General features: G+C 46.4%; 1 protein-coding gene across 2 annotated transcripts in view; it reads left to right on the plus strand.

The window, feature by feature from the left end:
- The window catches only part of LOC121002241 (oxysterols receptor LXR-beta-like), a 60,322-nt gene that overhangs the window by 23,243 nt on the left and 10,941 nt on the right, over positions 1-26,138 (plus strand). For both annotated transcript variants that reach the window (XM_040433612.1, XM_040433619.1), the window contains exons 2-6: positions 5,897-5,989; positions 11,924-11,999; positions 12,779-12,857; positions 12,995-13,153; positions 25,289-25,558. In XM_040433612.1, coding sequence (XP_040289546.1) covers positions 12,818-12,857; positions 12,995-13,153; positions 25,289-25,558 — 469 coding nt within the window. In that variant the 5' untranslated portion in view covers positions 5,897-5,989; positions 11,924-11,999; positions 12,779-12,817. The remainder of the gene's footprint in view (positions 1-5,896; positions 5,990-11,923; positions 12,000-12,778; positions 12,858-12,994; positions 13,154-25,288; positions 25,559-26,138) is intronic.

The raw sequence follows: 26,138 nt of genomic DNA on the forward strand, positions 1-26,138 counted from the left end.
ATCTCTTTATTGGCAGCGTGGCACAGGGGGGAGGGAGAGACTGCTTCCTTCTCCCCTGTGCTGACAGCAGCGCGCTCATGTTCTGTGATACTAGACTGCGCAGCCCAATATCGAAAAAATGGAAAGTATTGATTGGGTATCGAAATTTCGATACCCGCAACAACCCTACTGGAGAAAGTAGCTTCAAGTCTTCGTTTCGCCTGCAGTCCAACAATCTGCATTTATCATTTGTTCACCAGATAGGTGATAAATGTCTTGATCATTTGGTCCTCCACCGAAACTCCTTAATGGTCCATTCACACGTCCGTATGTGTTTTGCAGACCACACATCGCTGGCAGTCTCATTGAAAATTCATTTTCTTGTCCGTGGACAAGAATAGGACATGTTCTATTTTTTTGCGGATCCGGAAGTGTGGATCTGCGGATGCGGACAGCACATTCAGGCCCCATTGAAAATGAATGGGTCCGCACCTGTTTCGCAAAATTGCGGAACGGACGCGGACCCATTTTGCGGACGTGTGACTGGACCCCAACACTACCTTGTGTACTGAAGACGATCAGGAGGGCTTGGGACCCCAGTTCTTATGATCAATGGTGAAGGACCCAGCAAACAGGCATATATTACCTATTCTGTGGGTCGATTGTGGGAAGATAAGTTGGGAAAGTCTGAAGTAGAAGTAATTTAGATACTGTGTAGAGTGGGAATACATTGTATGTATTCTGTATTCTATTCTACATTCACAATTCTGCAGGTTTCAGAACTGAAATCTCCCATTATTCCTTGCTGATTGTTTATAGCTATCTCAAGTCTAAAGTATACTATGCTCTATAGAGTAAACTAAAATTAGAAAAACTCACTACCCTTTTGTTGTTGTGTTTTTTTGCAAAAAATAAACCCTTTTTCCTACATCTTTGGATTCCATTCAAGCACATCACCTCCCAGTACTGGGAGCCTTCTTCCATAAATACTTCTGACTTCATGGCTGTTCTCTCCCAGGTCTTTGTCCGAACAGTTGTCTCTGAACACAAAAGATCTGTTAGGAGACTTCATGACCTAGAAAAATGACGCCGTGTTACATGACATCATGTATCTATGTATTGTACATATTATTTTCAGTGTTCATTTTCAGGCAGGGAAATTGTGACCTGTCACAGAACAGAATATCTATAGAATAGAACGCTAGGAAAAAACGGTGTAAGTTTAATTTCATACTTTCGTTGTAGCTCTTGGTGGAGCAAGCGCCGGGGTCGAATTGACGTCCCGGCTACCTCCCATCCTCCCCCAAAAGTTAAGTGGAACCGGGCTCTATCTGCAGCTCCGGCGGCCTACCAGATTTGGGGTCACCTTCCTGCCCTCCTCCAGATCACTGCCAATCCTTGTGCCAGCTGACTGAGAGGTGACCTCCGCTGGTGTGGATTTGAGGGCGAAGACTACAGGACGCAGATAAATACACTGCCTCCCCTGTCTCCTGGGTGTGACGTTAGGGCCGCTTGGTGGGGGGTTTGAAGGGGGAGAGGATACCGGTCTGGGGCATCGCTATATAAGCGGCAACTTACCGGCCTCCCTCGGCAGTGTCTAGGGGGCGGACCATCCTACCCTTCCGGCAGCCGTGTCTTCTTATTTTCATATTTAGGGTTTCGTGCCTCCTGACGCGATTTGTGGGCGGCGCTCTGTCTTCTGCTACTTCCGGGTCAGCGCTCTAGGCTGTTCCCGGCTCCACTCTGTCCCGGTTGCGTGCTGCAGGAACGGTAGGAGACCCTCGCCCCTTCCATTGCTGGATTACCGCCATCATGCCAAAACCTGGGGCCTCACAAAAATCCAAGTCGGCCCCACTGGGGCTATGTAAAGTTTACGGCTTGCCACTTTCTGTCTCCGGGTCCTGTGACTCTTGCCTTGCCTCTGGACAGGATCATCCTCCCCTCCCTCCTCCCCCTCTCACTCAGCCCAGTCCTCCCACCGCCCTGTCAGAGCTGCGGAACCCGCTTGGGCCTCTGCCATTTCTAGGGCGGCCGCTGACTTAGCCCAAGTCTCTCGGGCCGCCATGGCCTTCATGGAGCGCATGGTGTCTACGGATCCTGTGGCTACCACCATACCGCTTCCCAGTGGTTCCCATAGGGGACGCTCAACCACTAAGAGGCAGCGTACACAGCAGCATCCTTCCTCAGATGATTCTGCTTCCCCTCCTCGCCTAGAGGCCCGTTCAGAAACTTCCCCTCCTCGTAGAGATCATAGATCGGAAGGGGAAAGATCCAGTTCCGATGAGGACACAGAGCTGGAGCCCTCGCCCAAGCTGTCCACTATGGTGGCAGACTTGGTGACGGCGGTCCGGGATACTTTCGATATCCAGGGGGAATCTCCTTCCGCTGGTAGCCAGGAATTCCCTCTTTTCCACTCGAGGAAACCTCAAACGGTTGTATTCCCCATACATGGCGAGTTCGACAAGGTCCTATCTAAGGCCTGGGACTGCCCGAATCATCGTTTTTCTGCTACGAAACGTATGGATACTCTTTATCCATTTCCTGCAGAAAATGTGCAGCAGGTGTTTTCTCCTAAGGTTGACCCGCCGGTGGCCAGATTAGCTAAGAATACGGCTATTCCTGTCTTGGACGGTTCGTCTCTACGGGATGCAGTGGACAGGCGTTTGTATTCTCTGTCCAAAGCCATCTTCACTCTGGCAGGCACTGGCCTGCGGCCCGCTTTCGCCTCGGCCTGGGTTTCCAGAGAGCTTTCCGTATGGTTGCAGCACCACCATCAGGATCTGGCGGAGCACATTGAATTTTGTCCTCCAGATGTCGCAGGCGACAAAGTTTCTCTACGAAGCTTCCTTTGATGTTAGCATTCTCTTTGCGCGTATCTCGGCCCTTTCGGTCACACAGCGTAGAGAAGTCTGGTTGAAGGTTTGGGACGCTGACGCTTCCTCTAAGCATTCCCTCACTAACCTCCCCTTTTCGGGTTCCAGGCTTTTCGGTGTTAAGCTGGACGAGATAATCTCGAACGCGACGGGGGGGCAAGAGTACAACCTGCCCCAATCTAGATCCAAGCGCACCTTTTGGAGGTCGGTCCTCCGGTTCTAGGAACCAGTCCTTTTGTCGCTTCTCCTCTTCCAGATCTGCGGCGGTCCCCTTCCCGGGTGGCTCTCAGGACTCCCGTAAGAAACCTGCCTTTAAGCCGCAGCCTTCCTGGCGCCCGCGGCCACAGTCAGCCCGCCCGACATCGGGTTACAAGATAGAATTCGCTTCCAGGCCTCCGGAGCGTTTCTTCTCTTCTTGGGTTCCGGGGGATCCAGTCCGGGCTTCGGCTCTTTTGCAGGCGGTCTCTTCCCTTACCCTGACCAGGGACATGAGGGTTCTGGGGCTGATGGTGGCCTCCTTCGAGGCCGTCCCCTATGCCCAGTTTCACACTCTGCCTCTACAGCGGGCGATTCTGTCCTTTTGGGACAGGACGTCGCACGGTCTGACCTCTCGAGTCCATCTGCCTCCTTGGGTTGGGGCGGACCTCTTGTGGTGGCTTCCCCCCCCAAAACTTGATTTCAGGAAGGTCCTTTCTTCCGATCTCTTGGACGATAGTCACCACCGACGCCAGCCTCCTAGGTTGGGGTGGTGTTCTACAGACCCGGACGGTGCAGGGGCTTTGGTCGGCGGCGGAGGCCCGCCTTCCGATCAACGTGCTGGAGCTCAGAGCAATTTTCCTCTCCCTTTCTCACTGGACTCATCTCCTGGCAGGTCTCCCGGTAAGGGTCCAGTCAGACAATGCCACCGCCGTGGCTTACGTCAACCATCAGGGCGGGACCCACAGCTGGACGGTGATGCAGGAGGCGGAGAGGATCCTCCAGTGGGCGGAGACTCATGTTCCAGTACTGTCAGCAGTGTACATCCCGGGGATCGACAATTGGACGGCAGACTTTCTCAGCCGCAAAACGGTGGATCCAGCAGAGTGGCCCTTAAATCCGGAAGTTTTCAAGGACATCTGTCACCGGTGGGGCCGCCCGGATGTCGACCTGATGGCATCCAGGCTCAACAACAAGGTTCCCACGTTTCTGAGACCGCCATCCTGAAGAAGAGGGGCTTCTCGGACTCTGTGGTGAAGACCATGATCAAGGCCAGAAAACCAGTTTCATCCCATATATACTATCGTACCTGGAAGGCCTTTCTTGTCTTTTGTGAGAAACTGAGCGTTTTTCCCCTTCGTTTCTCGGTTCCGGTGGTCCTCTCCTTTCTCCAGTCGGGTCTTGAGATGGGAATGTCCTTGAGCTCTCTGAAGGGTCAGGTCTCTGCTCTGGCCATTTTCTTTCAGCGATTCCTGGCTCTGTCCGGTCCAGTGAGGACCTTCCTACAAGGGGTGGCACATTCAGTCCCTCCGTATGTTCCTCCCCTGCCCCCCTGGGACTTTAACTTGGTTCTGTCTTCCCTCCAGGTGGCTCCCTTTGAACCTTTGAGGGAGGTTTCTTTGAATCTTCTCACCTGGAAGGTGGTCTTTTTGGTGGCGATTACCTCGATCAGGAGGGTATCGGAGCTGGCCGCGCTTTCCTGTAGGGAGCCCTTTTTGGTCTTCCATCAGGATAAGGCGTGCTGCGCCCTGTCCCGTGGCAGGGTTCCCCCAGCTGGGGTTACCACGCACTCCACCAGTGCGGTGGGGGCCTCCTGGGCTAGGCGTAATCGCGCCTCGGCATCTCAACTTTGTAAGGCGGCCACTTGGTCTTCCTTGCATACCTTTACAAAGTTTTACCAGTTGCACTCTTTGGCATCGGCTGATGCTGTCCTTGGGCGCAAGGTATTGCAGGCGGTGGTTCCTGTTTGACCGCTGAGCGTTTTCTCCTGGAGGTGCTGGTTTTTTCCCACCCCATGGACTGCTCTAGGTCGTCCCATGGTCTGTGTCCCCCAATGAAATGTTCGAGAAAAGGAGAAATTTTTTTTGTGAAACTCACCTGTAAAATCTTTTTCTTGTCTTTTCCATTGAGTGACACCGCTCCCTCCCATTCTTACCTGTTGTAGGAAGGGTTGGTTTAGTTCTTCGGGTCCTTAAAGGGTTTCTGTCACCCTGCAAAACTCTTTTTTTTTTTTTGGATAGTTAGATTGCTCATAGTGCGATATAGCAGAATATAATGCTCTTACTCGTCTCCTCAGCACTCCCTCAGTGCGCCTGCGCCGATGACATCACCGAAAGAGAAGACGTCATCGGCGCAGGCGCACTGAGGGAGTGCTGAGGATACGAGCCTCCTCATCTCAGAGCGCCTGCGCCGAATGACGCGAGGCGCGCGATTTTTGAATTACTGACAGGGCCGGCCGGAGGAGGAGATCACGGCTGGCCCTGTCAATCAACACGGCGAGGGGGTGGATTTCTGCAGCAGCTACCAGCAAGTAGACTCCCTACTTGCTGGTAGAGCCCTCATTTACATATTATAAAAGTTCGTTTTATAAAGAATCGGCCGCATGAAAGTAAGTAAGAGCATTATATTCTGCTATATCGCACTATGAGCAATCTAACTATCCAAAAAAAAAAAAATGAGTTTTGCAGGGTGACAGAAACCCTTTAATGTTTTCGGTCCGATGGCGGTATTCCGTTTGTTCTGGTCTCTATGGCGTTGGTCTCCTTCTCCTACTGCTTTTGCACGCACTGGGGTCCTTCCGGTTGAACATGGGGGTATAGCCCAGGAAGGAGGAGCTTTCTTTTTCTATTTGCATAGTGTCTCCTCCTAGTAATGACCTAGGCTATACCCATGGTCTGTGTCCCCCAATGGAAAAGACGAGAAAAAGATTTTACAGGTGAGTTTCACAAAAAATCTCATTTTTCGGCTGCCAGACAAGACGCTAGTGCTTAGGTTATTTATTTTTCTTATATGTGTTTTACACTGGTTACCTACACACATATGCTGTAAGCGTGTCCTCTTATTTGCAGATTCAAGAGTTGAAGATGAGAGAGTGTATCTGACTGCCTGGGTGGAATAAGACTTCAGTTTCCAGTTAAAGCTCCTTTGCTGAACTTTGAGTGGTATGTACGATATATGGATAATTTTTTTAGATTTCTTTTGCTTTAGACTTAAAGAGAAACTGTCACCACACATTCAATGCAATCGGCAGTAATTTGCCCTTTTAGTACCCTTTCCAAAAACAATTGCAGTGCAGCTTAGGCTACTTTCACACTAGCGTTCGGGGCTCCGCTTGTGAGTTCCGTTTGAAGGCTCTCACAAGCGGCCCCGAACGGATCCGTCCAGCCCTAATGCATTCTGAGTGGATGCGGATCCGATCAGAATGCATCAGTTTGGCACCGTTTGTCCTCTGCTCCGCTCAGCAGGCGGACACCTGAACGCAGCTTGCAGCGTTCGGGTGTCCGCCTGGCCGTGCGGAGGCAAACGGATCCGTCCAGACTTACAATGTAAATCAATGGGGACGGATCCGTTTGAAGTTGACACAATATGGCTCAATTTTCAAACGGATCCGTCCCCCATTGACTTTCAATGTAAAGTCAAAACGGATCCGTTTGCATTATCATGAACAAAAAAAAAATATATATATATTATTATTATTTTTTTTTTTTTTTTGTTCATGGTAATGCAAACGGATCCGTTCTGAACGGATCTAAGCGTTTGCATTATAGGTGCGGATCCGTCTGTGCAGATACCAGACGGATCCGCACCTAACGCAGGTGTGAAAGTAGCCTTAATAGACAACCAACGTGTGACAGTGATGCTAGGTATACCAGTGCATTATAAAAGCTATGTCCCTAAGGGCCCATTCACACGACCGTATAGATTTCTGTCCGCATCCTTTCTGCAATTTTGCAGATCGGATGCAAACCCTTTGATTTCAATGGGGCCACAAAAGATGCGGACAACACACCGTGTGCTGTTCGCATCCGTATGTCCATTCCGTGGCCCCGCAAAAAAAGATAGAACATGTCCTATTCTTGCCCGTATTTGCAGACCAGAATAGGCATTTCTATCATGGAGGAGGATATTTATTTAATATAGTAACATAAGGTTGAAAAAAGACATCTGTCTATCCAGTTCGGCCTGATTTCTGCAAAAAAAAAAAAACGATACGGTTGTGTGAATGAGCCCTTTAAAGTAAAAAAAAAATAATAAAGCATAATAAAGTTTATTTACATAAATCTAAATAAATATATTTTTTCATAAAGTGGTTTTATTTTGTAAAAGTGGTAAAAACCCTGCACACCTCTATGGAATGTGTTTGCCTCCCATGTACCCCAAAATGGTACCAATGAAACTACATCTCCTCATGCAAAAAATAAGCGTTGAAGTACAACATAAAAACAATTTTTTTGCATTAGATGTGCTGTTATTATGAAAAAGTAGTAAAAAAAAACTAATAAAGCTATACATATTTGGTATCTTTGTAACTGCACTGACCCATACAATAAAAGTAACATGCTGATTATGTCACACAGTAAACATCATAAATTTAAAGTGCAAAAAGTGGAATAGCTTCTTTTTCCCCCGTTACCGCACACCAGAAAAATAAGTTAATCATTGAAGGATTTAAAAAAAAATTGCATTGTACTTATTTTAAGCTAAAAATCTTTTTTTTTTTTTTTTTTTTTTTATTCATAAAAAATATGGAATCCTTTCTTGTGTACATAGCTGAGATGCTGTAGTAGCAGCCTGTGGTTTTTCTGTCTTTTGGGGAGCTGACGGACTCCTTACCTCTGGTCTCTGACACTATGAACGCTCATTATAGCTCAATTCTTATCTTTCTGTTAAGAATATGGCTTAAATAAGTGTTTATGACCTCTTAGTTAGATTAGAGATAAGGTTTGAATGGCTCAATATTTTTGATAAAGGCCAATTAAAAAAAAGATTTTTAGCCAAAAATGAGTAAAATGCAATCATAAGCAAAGATGTACATAGTCCTTAAGAGCACTTTCACACTTGCGTTGTGAAGATCCGTCGCCGGAACTGCCTGCCGGATCCTGAAATCTGTGTGCGCATCCGCATTGAAACACCGGATTCCTCTCTCCGGTGTCATCCAGAAAAACGGATCCGGTATTTATTTATTTTTTGCATTTTTAAAGGTCTGCGCACGCACAGACTGGAAAACCGGATCCGGCATTAATGCATTTCAATGGAAAGTGTTCCTGGAATTTTGGACGGATTAAAATACCAAATACAATAAGAGTAACTGAACTGAAGACATCCTGATGCATACTGAACGGATTGCTCTCCATTCAGAATGCATTGATCAGTTTTTTTTCCGGTATTAAGCCCCTGTGATGGAACCCAATACCGAAAAACTTTAATGCTAGTGGAGTACCCTAAGTTATATGTATGCCAAATTGGTGTCCCTAAAATCAACAATTCGACAAAAAGCTAAATAAAAACAGACGAGAAAAATCGATAATCGTCCTCAAATTGAAAATAATCGAATATTTATTTATTTTTTTGCAAAACCAGCAAGCCCTAATCAGCAGAATTTTATAGAGCAGGAGGAGCTGAGCAGATTGATATATAGTTTTGTGGGAAAAGATTCAGTGAAATATGTATTTTATGTATTTATATCTGTGCTATTTCTGACTTCAGTTGTAAACGGGAGGGGGGAGGGTTAGTTATCGATAGCATTCCCTGTGTAAGGGTGCATACAGAGATGTCAGTCACTGATAGCTGTACACTGGGAGGTGTTATCAGTGATAGTATTCTCTGTGTAAATGTGTATAAAGAGATAGCTGTCAGTTACTGATAGCTGTACACGGGGATGGTGTTTTCAGTGATTGATACACAGAGAATGCTAAGTGTGTATACAGAGATAGCTGTTAATCACTGATGGCTGTACACAGATGGGGTGTTATTAGTGATGGCATTCTCCGTGTAAGGGCTCATGCACATGAACGTATTTTCTTTCCGTGTCCGTTGTGTTTTTTTTGCTGACTGTATGCGGAACCATTCACTTCAATGGGTCTGCAAAAAAATAGAAGTTGCATTCAGTTTCCGTATTTCCGTTCCGCAAAAAATGAGACCATTACGGACAAGGATAAGTACTGTTCTATGAAGAGCCAGCTGTTCCATTCCGCAAAATACGGAATGCACACGGATGTCATCCATATTTTTTGCAGATTCGTTTTTTGTAGACCGCAAAATACATACGGTCGTGTGCTCTAAGTGTGCATACAGTGATAGCTGTCAGTCATTGATAGTTGTTCACAGGGGAGGTGTTATCAGTAATTGATAGCATTCCCTGTGTAAGTGTGTATACAGAGATAGCTGTCAGTCACTGATAGTTGTACACAAGGATGGTCTTAAGTTAAAAAGAGCAGAGTTAAATGTATAAATTACAGTTTTTACTGTATCTTTATACACAAAACCATATATCAATCTGCTCAGCTTCTCATACTCTATAACCTGCTGCCTGAAGATTGCACTCCATTTAATGGTGACAGGTTCTCTTTAAAGAGTCTTTCAGAGCCATTTACACCGTTGAGGTCCATTCACTGTCCGTATGAATGGTCCGGATCCGTTCTGCAATTATGCGGAAAGGGTGCGGACCCATTCATTTTCAATGGGACTGGAAAAGATGCGGACAGCACCGCATTTCGCATTTCTGGTCCACAGCCCCGAACTTCCGGTCCGCGGCTCCGCAAAAAAATAGAGCATGTCCTATTCTTGTCTGCAGCTGCGGACAAGAATAGGAATCCTCTATATAGTGGCGGCCATGTCCGGTGTCACTACGGACGTCCGAATGGACCCTTATACAAACTAATAACAGTGCTGGGTAAGGGTTTTAAGCACATTACTAAACATATTTTATTTATGTTCTTTAATATGCTAATGAGTTCATAAGTGCCCAGTAGGCATCCTCATCATAGCAAGTGCCCAGGCTCTCAACCTTACTCGCAGCCCGTGCGTTCCCCTCTATCAGGAATGACCTCTCCTTTGCCGTTTGACGTCACTAATTCAAGTGCTAAATTCAGCCTGGCAAACAGTCTGGAGAGTGTTGTGCATGCGCCTTCTTGATATTGCATGGCACATGTGCAAGATTTAGGCTCTAGAATTTGTGTCGTTGGGCGGCTAAGGAGCCATCAGTCAAGACGGGGAGGTGTGGTGCAGGGATTATGATTGAGAGGCTTAGCACCGATTTGACACTTGACTTCTAATTTGTATATTGATTTAAACCTTGATTTATATGTAATTAAAGTATGTTTCCTAATGTCCTTCAGACCCCTACCCAGCGCAGTAATTTAGTTATCTAATGTACATGGCTGTGGCTCTCTTTAAAAGAAAGACTAAACCTAGGAATGAATGATGAAAGTGCACCGTAGATAATCTTGCCCCCATCGTTTGCCAGTGTGCAGGATTTTCTACATGTTCATGAATCTGTCTTGTAGAAATCTTGCAGGGAACATGGAGGTTAATGCCCTACTGAACACTTCCATTTTCTGCTGTGTAACAGTTGATGGGGCTGGGATTAATGGCTTTATGTCCTGCTGCGGAAGGGGGAAGGCTCCTGCTACAGCCAGTTGTCTAGAAGCCAGACACAGGGCAATAAGGAGGAAAATATATGGGACATGGCAGAGCCTCTGAACCAGCCTTTTTTTTTTTATATTATATATATATATATATATATATATATATATATATATATATATATATTATATATATTACATACACTCACCTAAAGAATTATTAGGAACACCTGTTCTATTTCTCATTAATGCAATTATCTAGTCAACCAATCACATGGCAGTTGCTTCAATGCACTTAGGGGGGTGGTCCTGGTCCAAACTGAATGTCAGAATGGGAAAGAAAGGTGATTTAAGCAATTTTGAGCGTGGCATAGTTGTTGGTGCCAGACGGGCCGGTCTGAGTATTTCACAATCTGCTCAGTTACTGGGATTTTCACGCACAACCATTTCTAGGGTTTACAAAGAATGGTGTGAAAAGGGAAAAACATCCAGTATGCGGCAGTCCTGTGGGCAAAAATGCCTTGTGGATGCTAGAGGTCAGAGGAGAATGGGCCGACTGATTCAAGCTGATAGAAGAGCAACGTTGACTGAAATAACCACTCGTTACAACCGAGGTATGCAGCAAAGCATTTGTGAAGCCACAACACGCACAACCTTGAGGCGGATGGGCTACAACAGCAGAAGACCCCACCGGGTACCACTCATCTCCACTACAAATAGGAAAAAGAGGCTACAATTTGCACGAGCTCACCAAAATTGGACTGTTGAAGACTGGAAAAATGTTGCCTGGTCTGATGAGTCTCGATTTCTGTTGAGACATTCAAATGGTAGAGTCCGAATTTGGCGTAAACAGAATGAGAACATGTATCCATCCTCTGATGGCTACTTCCAGCAGGATAATGAACCATGTCACAAAGCTCGAATCATTTCAAATTGGTTTCTTGAACATGACAATGAGTTCACTGTACTAAAATGGCCCCCACAGTCACCAGATCTCAACCCAATAGAGCATCTTTGGGATGTGGTGGAACGGGAGCTTCGTGCCCTGGATGTGCATCCCTCAAATCTCCATCAACTGCAAGATGCTATCCTATCAATATGGGCCAACATTTCTAAAGAATGCTATCAGCACCTTGTGGAATCAATGCCACGTAGAATTAAGGCAGTTCTGAAGGCAAAAGGGGGTCCAACACCGTATTAGTATGGTGTTCCTAATAATTCTTTAGGTGTGTGTGTGTGTGTGTATATATATGTGTGTGTATATATATATATATATATATATATATATATATATATATATATATACACACAGAGATTGTATCCCTTATTAGACTACCAACAAGTTCACTAAGGTGGGCTCCAGCCACACTTGTATTACAGTATAGCCCCACTCACTAGATATATAGGTGGTGCTAGTGCAGACCTATTTTTTCTGATCTCAGACAACCTCTTTAAAAACCTTGCTCCAGTTATGATTATATAAATGATATATATCTGTAATATTTGCTGCAGAGGTCACAGATGGGTGAACAAAGACAAGCAGGGGACCAGTGAAATGTCGACATGGGAGCCGCAGGGGATTGGTGAGGTGAGCAGTTACTCATTTTATTACTTTTACCATTGACTGCTATTTGTTGAAAAAAAAATTATAATCATGGCATTGAAGAACCCCTTTAATGATTTCTGGTGCTTCCTAATGAGGTTCTCCTCCATGGCATGAAAAATCTAAGGCTGCTTTCACACTGGCGTTTTGGCTTTCCGTTTGTGAGATCCGTTCAGGGCTCTCACAAGCGGTCCAAAACGGATCAGTTTTGCCCTAATGCATTCTGAATGGAAAAGAATCCGCTCAGAACTCATCAGTTTGCCTCCGATCAGTCACTATTCCTTTCTGGAGGCGGACACCAAAGCGCTGGCTGCAGCGTTTTGCTGTCCGGCTGAAGAAACAGAGCCAAACGGATCCGTTTTCTATTGTGCCAGATTGTGTCAGATAAAACGGTTCCGTCCCCATTGACTTACATTGTGTGCCAGGACGGATCCGTTTTCTCTGGCACAATAGAAGACCTAATACAACCGGATCCGTTCATGATGGATGCTTTCAGTGGTGTTAAGATGGATCCGTCATGGCTTTAGAAGACATAATACAACCGGATCCATTCATGACGGATGCATGCGGTTGTATTATTGTAACGGAAGCGTTTTTGCAGATCCATGACAGATCTGCAAAAAACGCTAGTGTGAAAGTAGCCAAGGTCACAGCTCTGCTCAGTTGGCTTAGTGCTGGGAAGATGATGTCAGCTGCAGAATAGCAGTTGGAGATTGTGAGTAATTATGAGTAATGTTTTCTGATTGCTTGTGTGTTCTGTACAGTGTTTGGCCTGGAAGATGCCTGGAGACGCCTGACTAAATATGTCAGCCACGGCTGTCAATGGCTCCGATGTTTCACTCGGTAAGTGACTGGCAGATCATCTTATACAAAGTCCTGGATTTAGATTGAGGTTTCATAGTAATTTAACGGTTGAAGGTTCAGAAGGAGCACAGGAGTTATTTCATCTTCATTCTTGGACTTGTCTCTCTCCTGAACAGATGGAGAGTCCTTCCACCCCGTGGATACAATACTGTTGGATTCTGCCAGCTCTGTTAAGTTGCACATAAAGGAGGAAAGGTCAGAATCTCTAGGTTCCTCGGCGCCCAACGAAAATGAAATCCTGGGAACAGATGGAGAAGGCTCCTCGCACAGCACTGGTGAGTGTTCCCCGAAGATGTCCCCTTCACTAGGGATGGTGTAGTTGTAGGAAAAAGGTACTGTTGGGGTAAAAAGGTTCTGTAAGCTGTACTAGAAGTAGGTTCTTTTTTTGATAAAGAGGTTGTCCCAGAATGACTGTGTATCATCTATCCACAGAATAGGTGATAATCATAATCATCTGACTGCTGGGATGGCTTCTTATGAGAGGAAGAGTCCCAGATCCTTCATCTGAATGGAGTGACAGTCCAGCGCGCGCTCCTGCTGCTTCATTCATCCACCATGTGATTCGGCTATCTTAAGCAGTCCCAAAGACTTTGAATGGAATGGCAGCGTGCATGCTCCACCACCATGGCATAGGAGAACGCTGTACTGCGGCAATACCATGGAGAATGAATGGAGCGGCGCAGCAAATGATTGGCATGCCGCTCTATCATGATGGGGACATGGGATCCCAGTGGTCAGACACCCACCGATCAGTTAGTTATCCCCTGTCCTGTAGATGGGGGATAACTTACTTGACACAACCCCTTTAACCCTATAAAAAGTGAAAAATTGCACATCTTGTTTATACTTTAAAGGGTTTCTGTCACCCCATTAAACCGTTTTGTTTTTTTTTCTTTACTAATAATCCCTATAGTGCGATCTCATGATACATAAGCAAATTAATCATTTTGGTTCAGTAGAATTTGCTAAAAATCGATTTTTAAAATATGCTAATTACCTTGCTACCAGCAAGTAGGGCGGCTACTTGCTGGTAGCAGCCGCATCCTCCGATGGTAATGACGCCCCCTCGGCATGCTGATTGACAGGGGCAGGGAAGGGAATCGTTCTCTGCTGGCGCTGTTAGAATTTGAAATCTCGCGCCTGCGCCGTACCTGTCTTCAATCGGCGCAGGCGCACTGAGAGGCGGCCGCTCGCTCGACCGCTCCATCCTCAATGCGCCTGCGTCGATGACGTCATCAAGTACACCCGGAAGAGAAGACGCCGGCATCGCTGGAAGGAGGCGGAGAGTCTGGTGACGTCGCTGGATGCTCGAATCAGGTAAGTATGTACATAATAAGCATGCTGCCACAAAAACCACCAACGAAATGGGAATAAATAATTTTATAAAAATGACAGTTATTAACACTATACCACCAACGATTATTAATAATAAATCTCTTCCGGGTGTACTTGATGACGTCATCGACGCAGGCGCATTGAGGATGGAGCGGTCGAGAGAGCGGCCGCCTCTCAGTGCGCCTGCGCCAATTGAAGACAGGTACGGCGCAGGCGCGAGATTTCAAATTCTAACAGCGCCAGCAGAGAACGATTCCCTTCCCTGGCCCTGTCAATCAGCATGCCGAGGGGGCGTCATTACCATCGGAGGATGCGGCTGCTACCAGCAAGTAGCCGCCCTACTTGCTGGTAGCAAGGTAATTAGCATATTTTAAAAATCGATTTTTAGCAAATTCTACTGAACCAAAATGATTAATTTGCTTATGTATCATGAGATCGCACTATAGGGATTATTAGTAAAGAAAAAAAAAAAAAACGGTTTAATGGGGTGTCAGAAACCCTTTAAATTCTAGTGAAATGAATAGAAATTCAGACAAGAGCCACGATTGACTACCCTTTGCTCACTTATTCTGGTGTCCTAGGTTGTGACCAATGGATTGGCAAATGAAGTGCAGGGAGTGCCTTTAGAGATAATAGGAAAGATGCTCTGAAGCACTAACTGCTGTTCTGACAAGTGAACAGCACGTTCAGGCTAAGAGCATGATGAGGAGGAGGAGGAGGAGGAGGATGCTTGCTGCAGTACATTATTGCACTGATTCCATCCAAGCAGTACTTTTTGGGGTAGATTTTTAAAAGTTGTCTAAGAAAAATCTTTGTTGCCCATAGCAATCAATCACAGCACAGCTTTCATTATGCAAAAGCAGAATAAAAAAATTACATCTGTGCTGTGATTGGTTGCTGTGGACAACAAAGTTTTTTTCTTTTAGACGGTTTACAGAAGTCTCCCCTTTTTCTGTTTAAAGGGAAACTGTCACCATGAAAATGCTAGGTAATCTAATTTTGTGGGAAAAGATTCAGTAAAACCTGTACATCATTCATTTAAATTCCTGCTCATTCTGGGCTTTGAAGTCTAGGAGGCGGTCCTATCAGTGATTGACAGCTATCTCTGTATACACAGCCATAGAGGGAAGGCTCAGTCACTGATAGGACCGGCTCCTTGACTTCAAAACCCAGAATGAGCAGGAATTTAAATGTATAAGGGCCTTGATTGGCCCAGGAGACATGGTCCGTGTTGGCCATATGTCATGGGCCGCCCATGGCTTGCCTGACGAAAACTGACTGTGTCATAGTAATTTATGATACAGCCAGTTAGTATCTGATCGCAGGGCTATTGTACTGCGCTCACATCATCATATGACTACAGTGCAATAGCCCTGCGATCAGATATAGACTGACTGTGTTATAAATTACTATCATACAGTCAGGGGAGCCGCAGTCAACACATGGACCGTGTTTTCTGCGCCAATCATGGTCGCCTGCATGAGTCCTAAATTAAAGTTTTACTAAATCTTTTCCCTTAAAACTCTTTCAATCTGCTCAGCTCCTCCTGCTGTATAACATGCCGCCTGCAGACTGCACTGAATTTTTATGGTGACAGGTTCCCTTTAATAGGAGGGAGTCCTTCAGTAACGACCAAGTACCCGAATAAGATGTAAACTGACATGGGTTGTCTTGAGCCAACATTATGGGGTGGGGGGGATCTGTGGATGGCATTGTTATGGGGTGGGGGGGGGATCTGTGGATGGCATTGTTATGGGGTGGGGGGGATCTGTGGATGGCATTGTTATGGGGTGGGGGGGATCTGTGGATGGCATTGTTATGGGGTGGGGGGGATCTGTGGATGGCATTGTTATGGGGTGGGGGATCTGTGGATGGCATTGTTATGGGGTGGGGGATCTGTGGATGGAACTGTTATGGGGTGGGGGATCTGTGGATGGCATTGTTATGGGGTGGGGGGATCTGTGGATGGCATTGTTATGGGGTGGGGGGAATCTGTGGATGGCATTGTTATGGGGTGGGGGGGATCTGTGGATGGCATTGTTATGGGGTGGGGGATCTGTGGATGGCATTGTTATGGGGTGGGGGATCTGTGGATGGAACTGTTATGGGGGGGATCTGTGGATGGCATTGTTATGGGGTGGGGGGATCTGTGGATGGCATTGTTATGGGGTGGGGGGAATCTGTGGATGGCATTGTTATGGGGTGGGGGATTTGTGGATGGAACTGTTATGGGGGGATCTGTGGATGGCATTGTTATGGGGTGGGGGGATCTGTGGATGGCATTGTTATTGGGTGGGGGATCTGTGGATGGCATTGTTATGGGGTGGGGGGATCTGTGGATGGCATTGTTATGGGGTGGGGGGATCTGTGGATGGCATTGTTATGGGGTGGGGGGATCTGTGGATGGCATTGTTATGGGGTGGGGGGATCTGTGGATGGCATTGTTATGGGGTGGCGGGATCTGTGGATGGCATTATGGGGTGGGGGGGGGGATCTGTGGATGGCATTATGGGGTGGGGGGGGGGGGGGATCTGTGGATGGCATTGTTATGGGGTGGGGGGGGGGATCTATGGATGGCATTGTTATGGGGTGGCGGGATCTGTGGATGGCATTGTTATGGGGTGGGGGATCTGTGGATGACACTGCTATATGTCATCCACAGATCCCCCTCATAACAGTGTCCCCCAATACACCGGCCCTCTGCTCACCGAAGTATTTATAAACATGAATCCTTATCCTGTTAAGTTTAACGCTGCGCTCTCCCATGTTCCCCTGTATCCCCACAGCACTTCCGAACAAGCTTCAATAGCAGGCAGAGCGGACGGCAGCAGTAACGTCACTCACTGACGTCGAGCGCCTGCTCCTCCCACTTTATGAATGAAGCAGGCGGAGCAGGCGCGCGACGTCAGTGAGTGACGTTACTGCTGCCGTCCGCTCTGCCTGCTATTGAAGCTTAAGTAAGTGCTGTGGGGATACAGGGGAACATGGGAGAGCGCAGTGTTAGTTAAACTTAATAACAGGATAAGGATTCATGTTTATAAATACTTCGGTGAGCGGTTGGGGGCCCGATGTAAGAGTACAGTGACTGCACCGGGCCCCGCCCCTACTTCCGGACTCCAGCCCCTCCTCTTACCCGGCTCATACATCGCAGACTGCAATGTAAAATGGAAGCATTCGCCCCATAAGACGCAGGGGCATTTTCCCCCCACTTTTGGGGGGGGGGGGGAAAGTGCGTCTTATGGGGCGAAAAATACGGTATATATGAAAGTTGTAGAACTTGCCATTTAAACAGCATCTGAGTTTTCGCCCCTTTAAAGAGAACCGGTAATCAAATTTATGCTGACTGTACTGAGGGCAGTATAAAGTATTGACAGAAATGCTGAGTTCAGCGGTGTGTCACTCATCAGCTAAAAGTAAGTGGTTGCCGAGAACCAACATCATAATCATTGCAGATTAGGCCTGTAAAAGAGTCACGGCCACCTGAGAAGAGTCATGAATTCCTGCTCTCCTGCCCACCTGCTGATGACTGACCGTCTTCTACCTAGTTTTCTCCCTTTCTCTCTAGGAGAGAACTGCCAATCATCAGCAGATGGGTGAGAGAGCAGGAGATTAGGAATAACCAGGACTCTTCTCATGTAGATTTCACTCTTTTTCAAGGCCTGGGCTGCAATGATTATGATGCTGGTTCTCGGCAACCTCTTACTTTTAGCTCATGAGTGATACACCGCTGAAATCTGCATTTCTGTCACTATTTTTTCCTGCCCTCAGTGAGGTCAGCATAAAGTTGATGACAGGTTCCCTTTAACCCCTTAGGGACGTAGGAAGTACCGGTACCTGTTTCCCGAGTCCTTAAAGGGGTTATCCGACTTAAATAAATCTATTCTAATTGCATTTATTGTAGACCAGTGAAAGATTCTTAAAATCACTTTCATTACCTATCTATCACTGTTTGGCCAGTTCAGTTCAGGGTCATGTTACACCTGACGTCAGTAAGCCAGCTCTGCTGGTGACGTCTCGTTTACAAGCTTCTCCCTGCTTGAGGGAGTGGCCAGGCTGTGTAAACGAAACGTCAGAGCCTCTGGTGCCCTCCCCCCTCCAGCTCTTGTCACTGCCTCGGCTCTGCTATGCGATCACTCATGTGCAGTACATACCAAGGTGATCTCTTCTCCAGCAGCACAGGGTATGTTTGTCCCTCCTGCATTCACTGGGGCTAGAGGTGGCAGTTTGTAAACGTTCCCCTCTGCATCTGGGGATCGCTATTACAGCCCTGGGTCGTCGTCGTCCCCCCCCCACACTAGTACACATTCAACACCCCCTGGGAAATATAAATAAATTATTGGCCATCATTATTATCATCATCATCATCATCATTATTCAGCTATATAAAATCCTTATCTGCCACCAATATATGGATTTATCTAAGCAATATCCATATTGAATATATATTTGAATAATATAGATATTGCTTAGATACATATATTGCTAATGATATTTTCACACTAGCGGCAGGACGTATCCGACAGGCTGTTCACCCTGTCGGATCCGCCCTGCCGCTATTTGCCCGTGCCGCTGGACGGATCCGTTATTGCAATTCATTTCTAGACGGATCCGCACCTGGACGACGGAGCTGCCTTGCGGATCCGGCGTTGCAAAACAACTGAAGGACGGATCCGCCCTTCCTGTCTGCGCATGCGCAGAACATGAAAAATGTGAAAAAGACTGACAGAGGGATCCATCCATCCACATGACAAGCGGATAGACTGATCCGTCCTTCCGGTCTACGCATGCACAGAACATGAAAACTGAAAAAGACTGAAAGAGGGATCCGTCCATCCGCATGACAAGCGGATAGACGGATCCGTTATTGCAATGCATTTCTAGATGGATCCGCACCTGGATCCGTCTACAAATGCTGTCACTTGTCACACTGATCGGCGGATCCAGCAGGCACGCAGCTCCGACGACGGAGCTGCCTTGCGGATCTGGCTTTGCAAAACAACTGAAGGACGGATCCGCCCTTCCGGTCTGCGCATGCGCAGAACATGAAAACTGTGAAAAAGACTGCAAGAGGGATCCGTCCATCGACATGGCAAGCGGATAGACGGATCCGTTATTGCAATGCATTTCTAGACGGATCCGCACCTGGATCCGTCTACAAATGTTGTCAGTTGTCACACTGATTGGCGGATCCGGCGGGCAGCTCCGACGATGGAACTGCCTGCCGGATCACACTAACGCTAGTGTGAAAGTACCATAAAAAAAATCCAGGACTTTTAGTCAAGTGGCCGCTCGCTGTGCACTGCCGTGCTGCGCCATAGCTCCACCACCGTCCCCTTTATAGTCAATGGGGACAGAGCGGCAGTCCAGCGGCACGGCAAAATAGCGGCTGGCCGGATCCGACAGGGTGAACAGCCTGTTGGATCGATCCTGCCTCTAGTGTGAAAGTACCCTTAGGCTCCATTCACACATCCGCAAATGGGTCCACATTTGTTCTGCAATTTTGCGGAACGGGTGCGGACCCATTCATTTTCTATGGTGACGGAATTTGGAATTAGTGCAAATACGTCCTCCTTGATATACTGTAATAACAGAAAGAACATTTTTAGACTAGAAACAAAACCAAACATGAAAGAAATGTATGTAAAATAACATAACCTTACACTGTGCAGCTGCAATGTGACAGGGAGGTCTTCTGCCCTGTGTGTATTTATTTATTTTTATGCAAAGTGCAGAGCAGGGTGAGGGGAAGGTCAGGTTGTTCACGCCCAGAAATATTCATGAGGCAGAGCTCAGGCTTTGTTGTTATACGCCCCCTCAGCATGTACTTCAGCATGTAAACAAAGCAATGACAGAACCATGAAAAGGTGGACATATGGGTTTTAACTTGATGAAATCAAGCTTAACCAAATTATATGTATATTCTGATGGATTTTAAGTGTTTTTTTTTTTTTTTTTATTAACTCGGATAACCCCTTTAAGGAAATCATTCAGCGGGCATCCTGTCCCCCCGTATCGGCAATCGCCGCAAACCGCAGGTCAATTCAGACCTGCTGTTTGCGGCTTTACCTGCGGTTTGTGGCGGCGATCGGGCGTGCCATCGGGTCCCCATGGGGCTGTGGGGGGGACCCGATGGCATGGAAGGCAGTGTGATGCCTTCCTGAGGCATTGCGCTGCCTTCCGTGAAGAGCCTGTGAGATCCAGCCCCCTGGATCTCACAGGCACCGGAAGCTGTATGAGTAATACACACCGTATTAGGCCTCATGCACACGGACTGGGTTTTTTGCGGTCCGCCAAACGGATTTCCGTTGTTCAGTGATCCGTGACTGTTTTTTCTTCCGTGGGTCTTCCTTGATTTTTGGAGGATCCACGGACATGGAAAAAAAAGACATTTTGGTGTCCGCCTGGCCGTGCGGAGCCAAACGGATCAGTCCTGACTTACAATGCAAGTCAATGGGGACGGATCCGTTTGACGTTGACACAATATGGTGCAATTGCAAACGGATCCGTCCCCCATTGACTTTCAATGTAAAGTCAGGAGTTAATATACCATAGGATCAGAGTTTTTTCCAATCCGATGGTATATTTTAACTTGAAGCGTCTGGGAACCCCTCTGTTAGAATATACCATCAGATTTGAGTTAGATCGTGAAAACTCATATCCGACAGTATATTCTAACACAGAGGCGTTCCCATAGTGATGGGGACGCTTCAAGTTAGAATTTACTAAGAACTTTGTACATGACTGCCCCCTGCTGCCTGGCAGCACCCGATCTTACAGGGGGCTGTGATCCGCACAATTAACCCCTTAGGTGCCGCACCTGAGGGGTTAATTGTGCGTATCATAGCCCCCTGTAAGAGATCGGGGGCTGCCAGGCAGGAGGGGGCAGACCCCCCTCCCCTGTATTTAACTCATTGGTGACCAGTGCGGCCTCCCCCCCCCCTAATTAAAATCACCTTCCCCCATCATTGGTGGCCAGTGCGGCCCCCCTCCCTCCCCAGTATTATATTCATTGGTGGCCAGTGCGGCCTCCCCTCTCTCTCCCCCCCCCCTAATTAAAATCACACACCCCCCCATCATTGGTGGCCAGTGCGGCCTCCCCTCTCCCCCCCCCTCTAATTAAAATCACACATCCCCCATCATTGGTGGCCAGTGCGGCCCCCCTCCCTCCCCAGTATTATATTCATTGGTGGCCAGTGCGGCCTCCCCTCTCCTCCCCCCCCCCTATTAAAATCACCTTCCCCCATCATTGGTGGCAGCAGAGAGTTCCGATCGGAGTCCCAGTTTAATCGCTGGGGCTCCGATCGGTAACCATGGCAACCAGGACGCTACTGCAGTCCTGGTTGCCATGGTTACTTAGCAATTTTAGAAGCATTATACTTACCTTCGCTGTCTGTGACTGGCCGGGCGCTCCTCCTACTGGTAAGTGAAAGGTCTGTGCCGCGCATTGCCTATAGCACAGACCTGTCACTTACCAGTAGGAGGAGCGCCCAGCCGGACACAGACATCGCAGGTAAGTATAATGCTTCAAAAAATTGCTAAGTAACCATGGCAACCAGGACGGCAGTAGCGTCCTGGTTGCCATGGTTACCGATCAGAGCCCCAGCGATTAAACTGGGACTCCGATCGGAACTCTCCGCTGCCGCCAATGATGGGGGAAGGTGATTTTAATTGGGGGGGGGGGAGAGGGGAGGCCGCACTGGCCACCAATGATGGGGGGGGGGGGTGTGATTTTAATTAGGGGGGGGGGAGAGAGGGGAGGCCGCACTGGCCACCAATGATGGGGGGGGTGTGATTTTAATTAGGGGGGGGGAGAGAGGGGAGGCCGCACTGGCCACCAATGAATATAATACTGGGGAGGGAGGGGGGCCGCACTGGCCACCAATGATGGGGGAAGGTGATTTTAATTAGGGGGGGGGGGGGAGGCCGCCCTGGTCACCAATGAGTTAAATACAGGGGAGGGGGGTATGCCCCCTCCTGCCTGGCAGCCCCCGATCTCTTACAGGGGGCTATGATACGCACAATTAACCCCTCAGGTGCGGCACCTAAGGGGGTTAATTGTGCGGATCACAGCCCCCTGTAAGATCGGGTGCTGCCAGGCAGCAGGGGGCAGTCATGTACACAGTTCGTAGTATATTCTAACTTGAAGCGTTCCCATCACTATGGGAACGCCTCTGAGTTAGAATATACTGTCGTATATGAGTTTTCACGAAGTGAAAACTCAGCTCTGAAAAAGCTTTTATGCAGACGGATCTTGCGGATCCGTCTGTGTGAAAGTAGCCTACGGCCACGGACGTGGATGCCAATCTTGTGTGCATCCGTGTTTTTTCACGGACCCATTGACTTGAATGGGTCCGTGAACCGTTGTCCGTCAAAAAAATAGGACAGGTCATATTTTTTTGACTGACAGGAAACACGGATCACGGCCGCGGATAAACAACGGTGCATTTTCCGAGTTTTCAACGGACCCATTGAAAGTCAATGGGTCCGCAGAAAATCACGGAAAACGGAACAACGGCCACGGATGCACACAACGGTCGTGTGCATGAGGCCTTACTCATACAGCCAATGCATTCCAATACAGAAGTATTGGAATGCGTTGTAAAGGATTAGACCCCCAAAAGTTCAAGTCCCAAAGTGGGACAAAAAAAAAAGTTGAAAAAATAAAGTTTTCCCCCCAAAAAATTACGTTTCAAGTAAAAATAAACAAAAACGTCATTTTCCCCAAATAAAGTTAAAAAAAAAATAGGGGGGGGGGGGGGGGAAGTATACATATTAGGTATCGCCGCGTCCGTATCGACTGGCTCTATAAACATATCACATGACCTAACCCCTCAGACGAACACCGTAAAAAATATAAAATAAAAACTGTGCTAAATAAACCATTTGTCACCTTACATCACAAAAAGTACAACAGCAAGCGATCAAAAAAGCGTTTGCCCACCAAAATAGTACCAATCTAACCGTCCCCTCATCCCGCAAAAAATGAGCCCCTACCGGCGACAATCGCCCAAAAAATTAAAAAAAACTATGGCTCAGAATATGGAGACACTAAAACATCATTTTTTTTTTTTTTTTAAAAGCTGTTATTGTGTAAAACTTACATAAATAAAAAAAATGTATACATATTAGGTATCGCCGCGTCCGTATCGACAGGCTCTATAAAAATATCACATGACCTAACCCCTCAGATGAACACCGTAAAAAATTTAAAATAAAAACTGTGCTAAATAAACAATTTTTTGTCACCTTACATCACAAAAAGTGTAATAGCAAGCGATCAAAAAGTCACACGCACCCCAAAATAGTGCAAATAAAACTGTCATCTCATCCCGCAAAAATCATACCCTACCCAAGGTAATCGCCCAAAAACTGAAAAAATTATGGCTCTGACTATGGAAACACTAAAACATGATTTTTTTTTTTTGCTTCAAAAAAGAAATCCTTGTGTAAAACTTACATAAATAAAAAAAAGTATACATATTAGGTATTGCCGCATCCGTGACAACCTGGTCTATAAAAATATCACATGATCTAACCTGTCAGATCAATGTTGTAAATAAAAAATAAACTGTGCCAAAACTATTTCTTGTTATCTTGCCTCACAAAAAGTGTAATATAGAGCAACCAAAAATCATATGTACCCTAAACTACTACCAACAAAACTGCCACCCTATCCCATAGTTTTTAAAATGGGGCCACTTTTTTGGAGTTTCTACTCTAGGGGTGCATCAGAGGGGCTTCAAATAGGACATGGTGTTAAAAAAAACTAGTCCAGCAAAATCTGCCTTCCAAAAACCGTATGGCATTCCTTTCCTTCTGCGCCGTGTGCCGGTACAGCTGTTTACTACCACATATGGGGTGTTTCTATAAACTACAGAATCAGGGCCATAAATATTGAGTTTTCTTTGGCTGTTAATCCTTGCTTTGTTACTGGGAAAAATAGATTAAAATGGAAAATTTGCCAAAAAATTGAAATTCTGAAATTTCATCTCCATTTGTCAATAACTCTTGTGTAACACCTAAAGGGTTTAAAAATGTTTGTAAAATCTGTTTTGAATACCTTGAGGGGTGTAGTTTCTTAGATGGGGTCACTTTTATGGAGTTTCTACTCTAGGGTTGCATCAGGGGGCTTCAAATGGGGACATGGTCGAAAAACAGTCCAGCAAAATCTGCCCTCCAAAAACCGTATGGCATTCCTTTCCTTCTGCGCCCTGTCGTGTGCCCGTACAGTAGTTTACGACCACATATCGGGTGTTTCTGTAAACTACAGATTTAGGGCCATAAATATTGAGTTTGGTTTGGCTGTTAACCCTTGCTTTGTAACTGGAAAAAAATTATTAAAATGGAAAATCTGCCAAAAAAGTAAAATTTTGAAATTGTATTTCTATTTTCCATTAATTCTTGTGGAACACCTAAAGGGTTAACAAAGTCTGTAAAATCAGTTTTGAATACCTTAAGGGGTGTCGTTTATAGAATAGGGTCATTTGGGTGGTTTCTATTATGTAAGCCTCGAAAAAGTGACTTCAGACCTGAACTGGTCCCTAAAAATTGGGTTTTTGTAAATTTCTGAAAAATTTCAAGATTTGCTTCTAAACTTCTAAGCCTTGTAACATCCCCAAAAAATAAAATATCATTCCCAAAATGATCCAAACATGAAGTAGACATATGGGGAATGTAAAGTAATAACTATTTTTGGAGGTATTACTATGCATTTTAGAAGTAAAGAAATTGAAACTTGGAAATTTGCAATTTTTTTTTACAAATTCTTGGTAAATTTGCAATTTTTTTATAAATAAAATGAATGAATTTTTTGGACTTCATTTTACCAGTGTCATGAAGTACAATATGTGACGAAAAAACAATCTCAGAATGGCCTGGATAAGTCAGTGTTTTAAAGTTATCAGCACTTAAAGTGACACTGGTCAGATTTGCAAAAAATGGCCAAGTCCGTAAGGTGAAATAGGGCTGAGTCCTTAAGGGGTTAAGGTAGACCTCAGTTATTTGTTGTTTTTTTTGTCTTTTATTTTTTTTTATTTCTCATAGTTTATCATCTAAATTCATTTTTTTACCAACAGCAGAGGAGCCGGAGCGTAAAAGAAAGAAGGGCCCTGCACCCAAGATGCTCGGCAATGAAGTGTGCAGTGTGTGCGGAGACAAGGCTTCTGGCTTTCATTACAACGTGCTGAGCTGTGAGGGCTGCAAAGGCTTCTTCAGGCGTAGTGTCATGAAAAATGCCAAGTATACCTGCAAGAACAACGGCAAATGTCAGATGGACATGTACATGCGCCGCAAGTGCCAGGAATGCAGACTTCGGAAGTGCAGAGAGGCTGGCATGCGGGAACAGTGTAAGTGAGAAAAGATTCTTGCCGCGACAAAGCTGTGCGGTTAAACGGCTCTTTCATAATCCTGACAGAATTGTTTGGGTTGGAGTTTCCCTTTTAATTCTGCTCCAGCAGTCAGCTTGGTTCTTTCCATAGGGATTTCCTATTTCATGAAAATGATGTCCACAATTAATTTTTTTCAAGTTTCCCCTCCCCACCTCGGTAGGACCTGCTCCCTGCCACTATGTTCTGGGCTGTCTTCACTGCACTTCCATTCCCTGCATATAAACTTCTTGCATGGATGGGGTCATGTGTGTCACTGCAGCCAATGACTGGCCTCAGAGGTGACATGACCCAGCAGTGATCGATCACAGCTGAGGCCAGTCGTCCTGTACATGTAGCAAAAGTATATTTGTGGGGACTGGGAGTGCAGTGAAGACAGCCCGGTGCTGACAAGGAGTAGTTAACTGGGGTTATCCAAACCCTATAACGCCCCCCTCTAATGCCCAATGCCCGGGCTCCTCACACAGGTTGTACTTGCCTTGTTCCCTGGCACCTGCGTCGCTTCTGATGCCCGCACTGCCCCAGCTGCATCTCCCCGTCG

Source organism: Bufo bufo, chromosome 1, assembly GCF_905171765.1.
Source record: "Bufo bufo chromosome 1, aBufBuf1.1, whole genome shotgun sequence".
Lineage (NCBI taxonomy): Eukaryota > Metazoa > Chordata > Amphibia > Anura > Bufonidae > Bufo > Bufo bufo.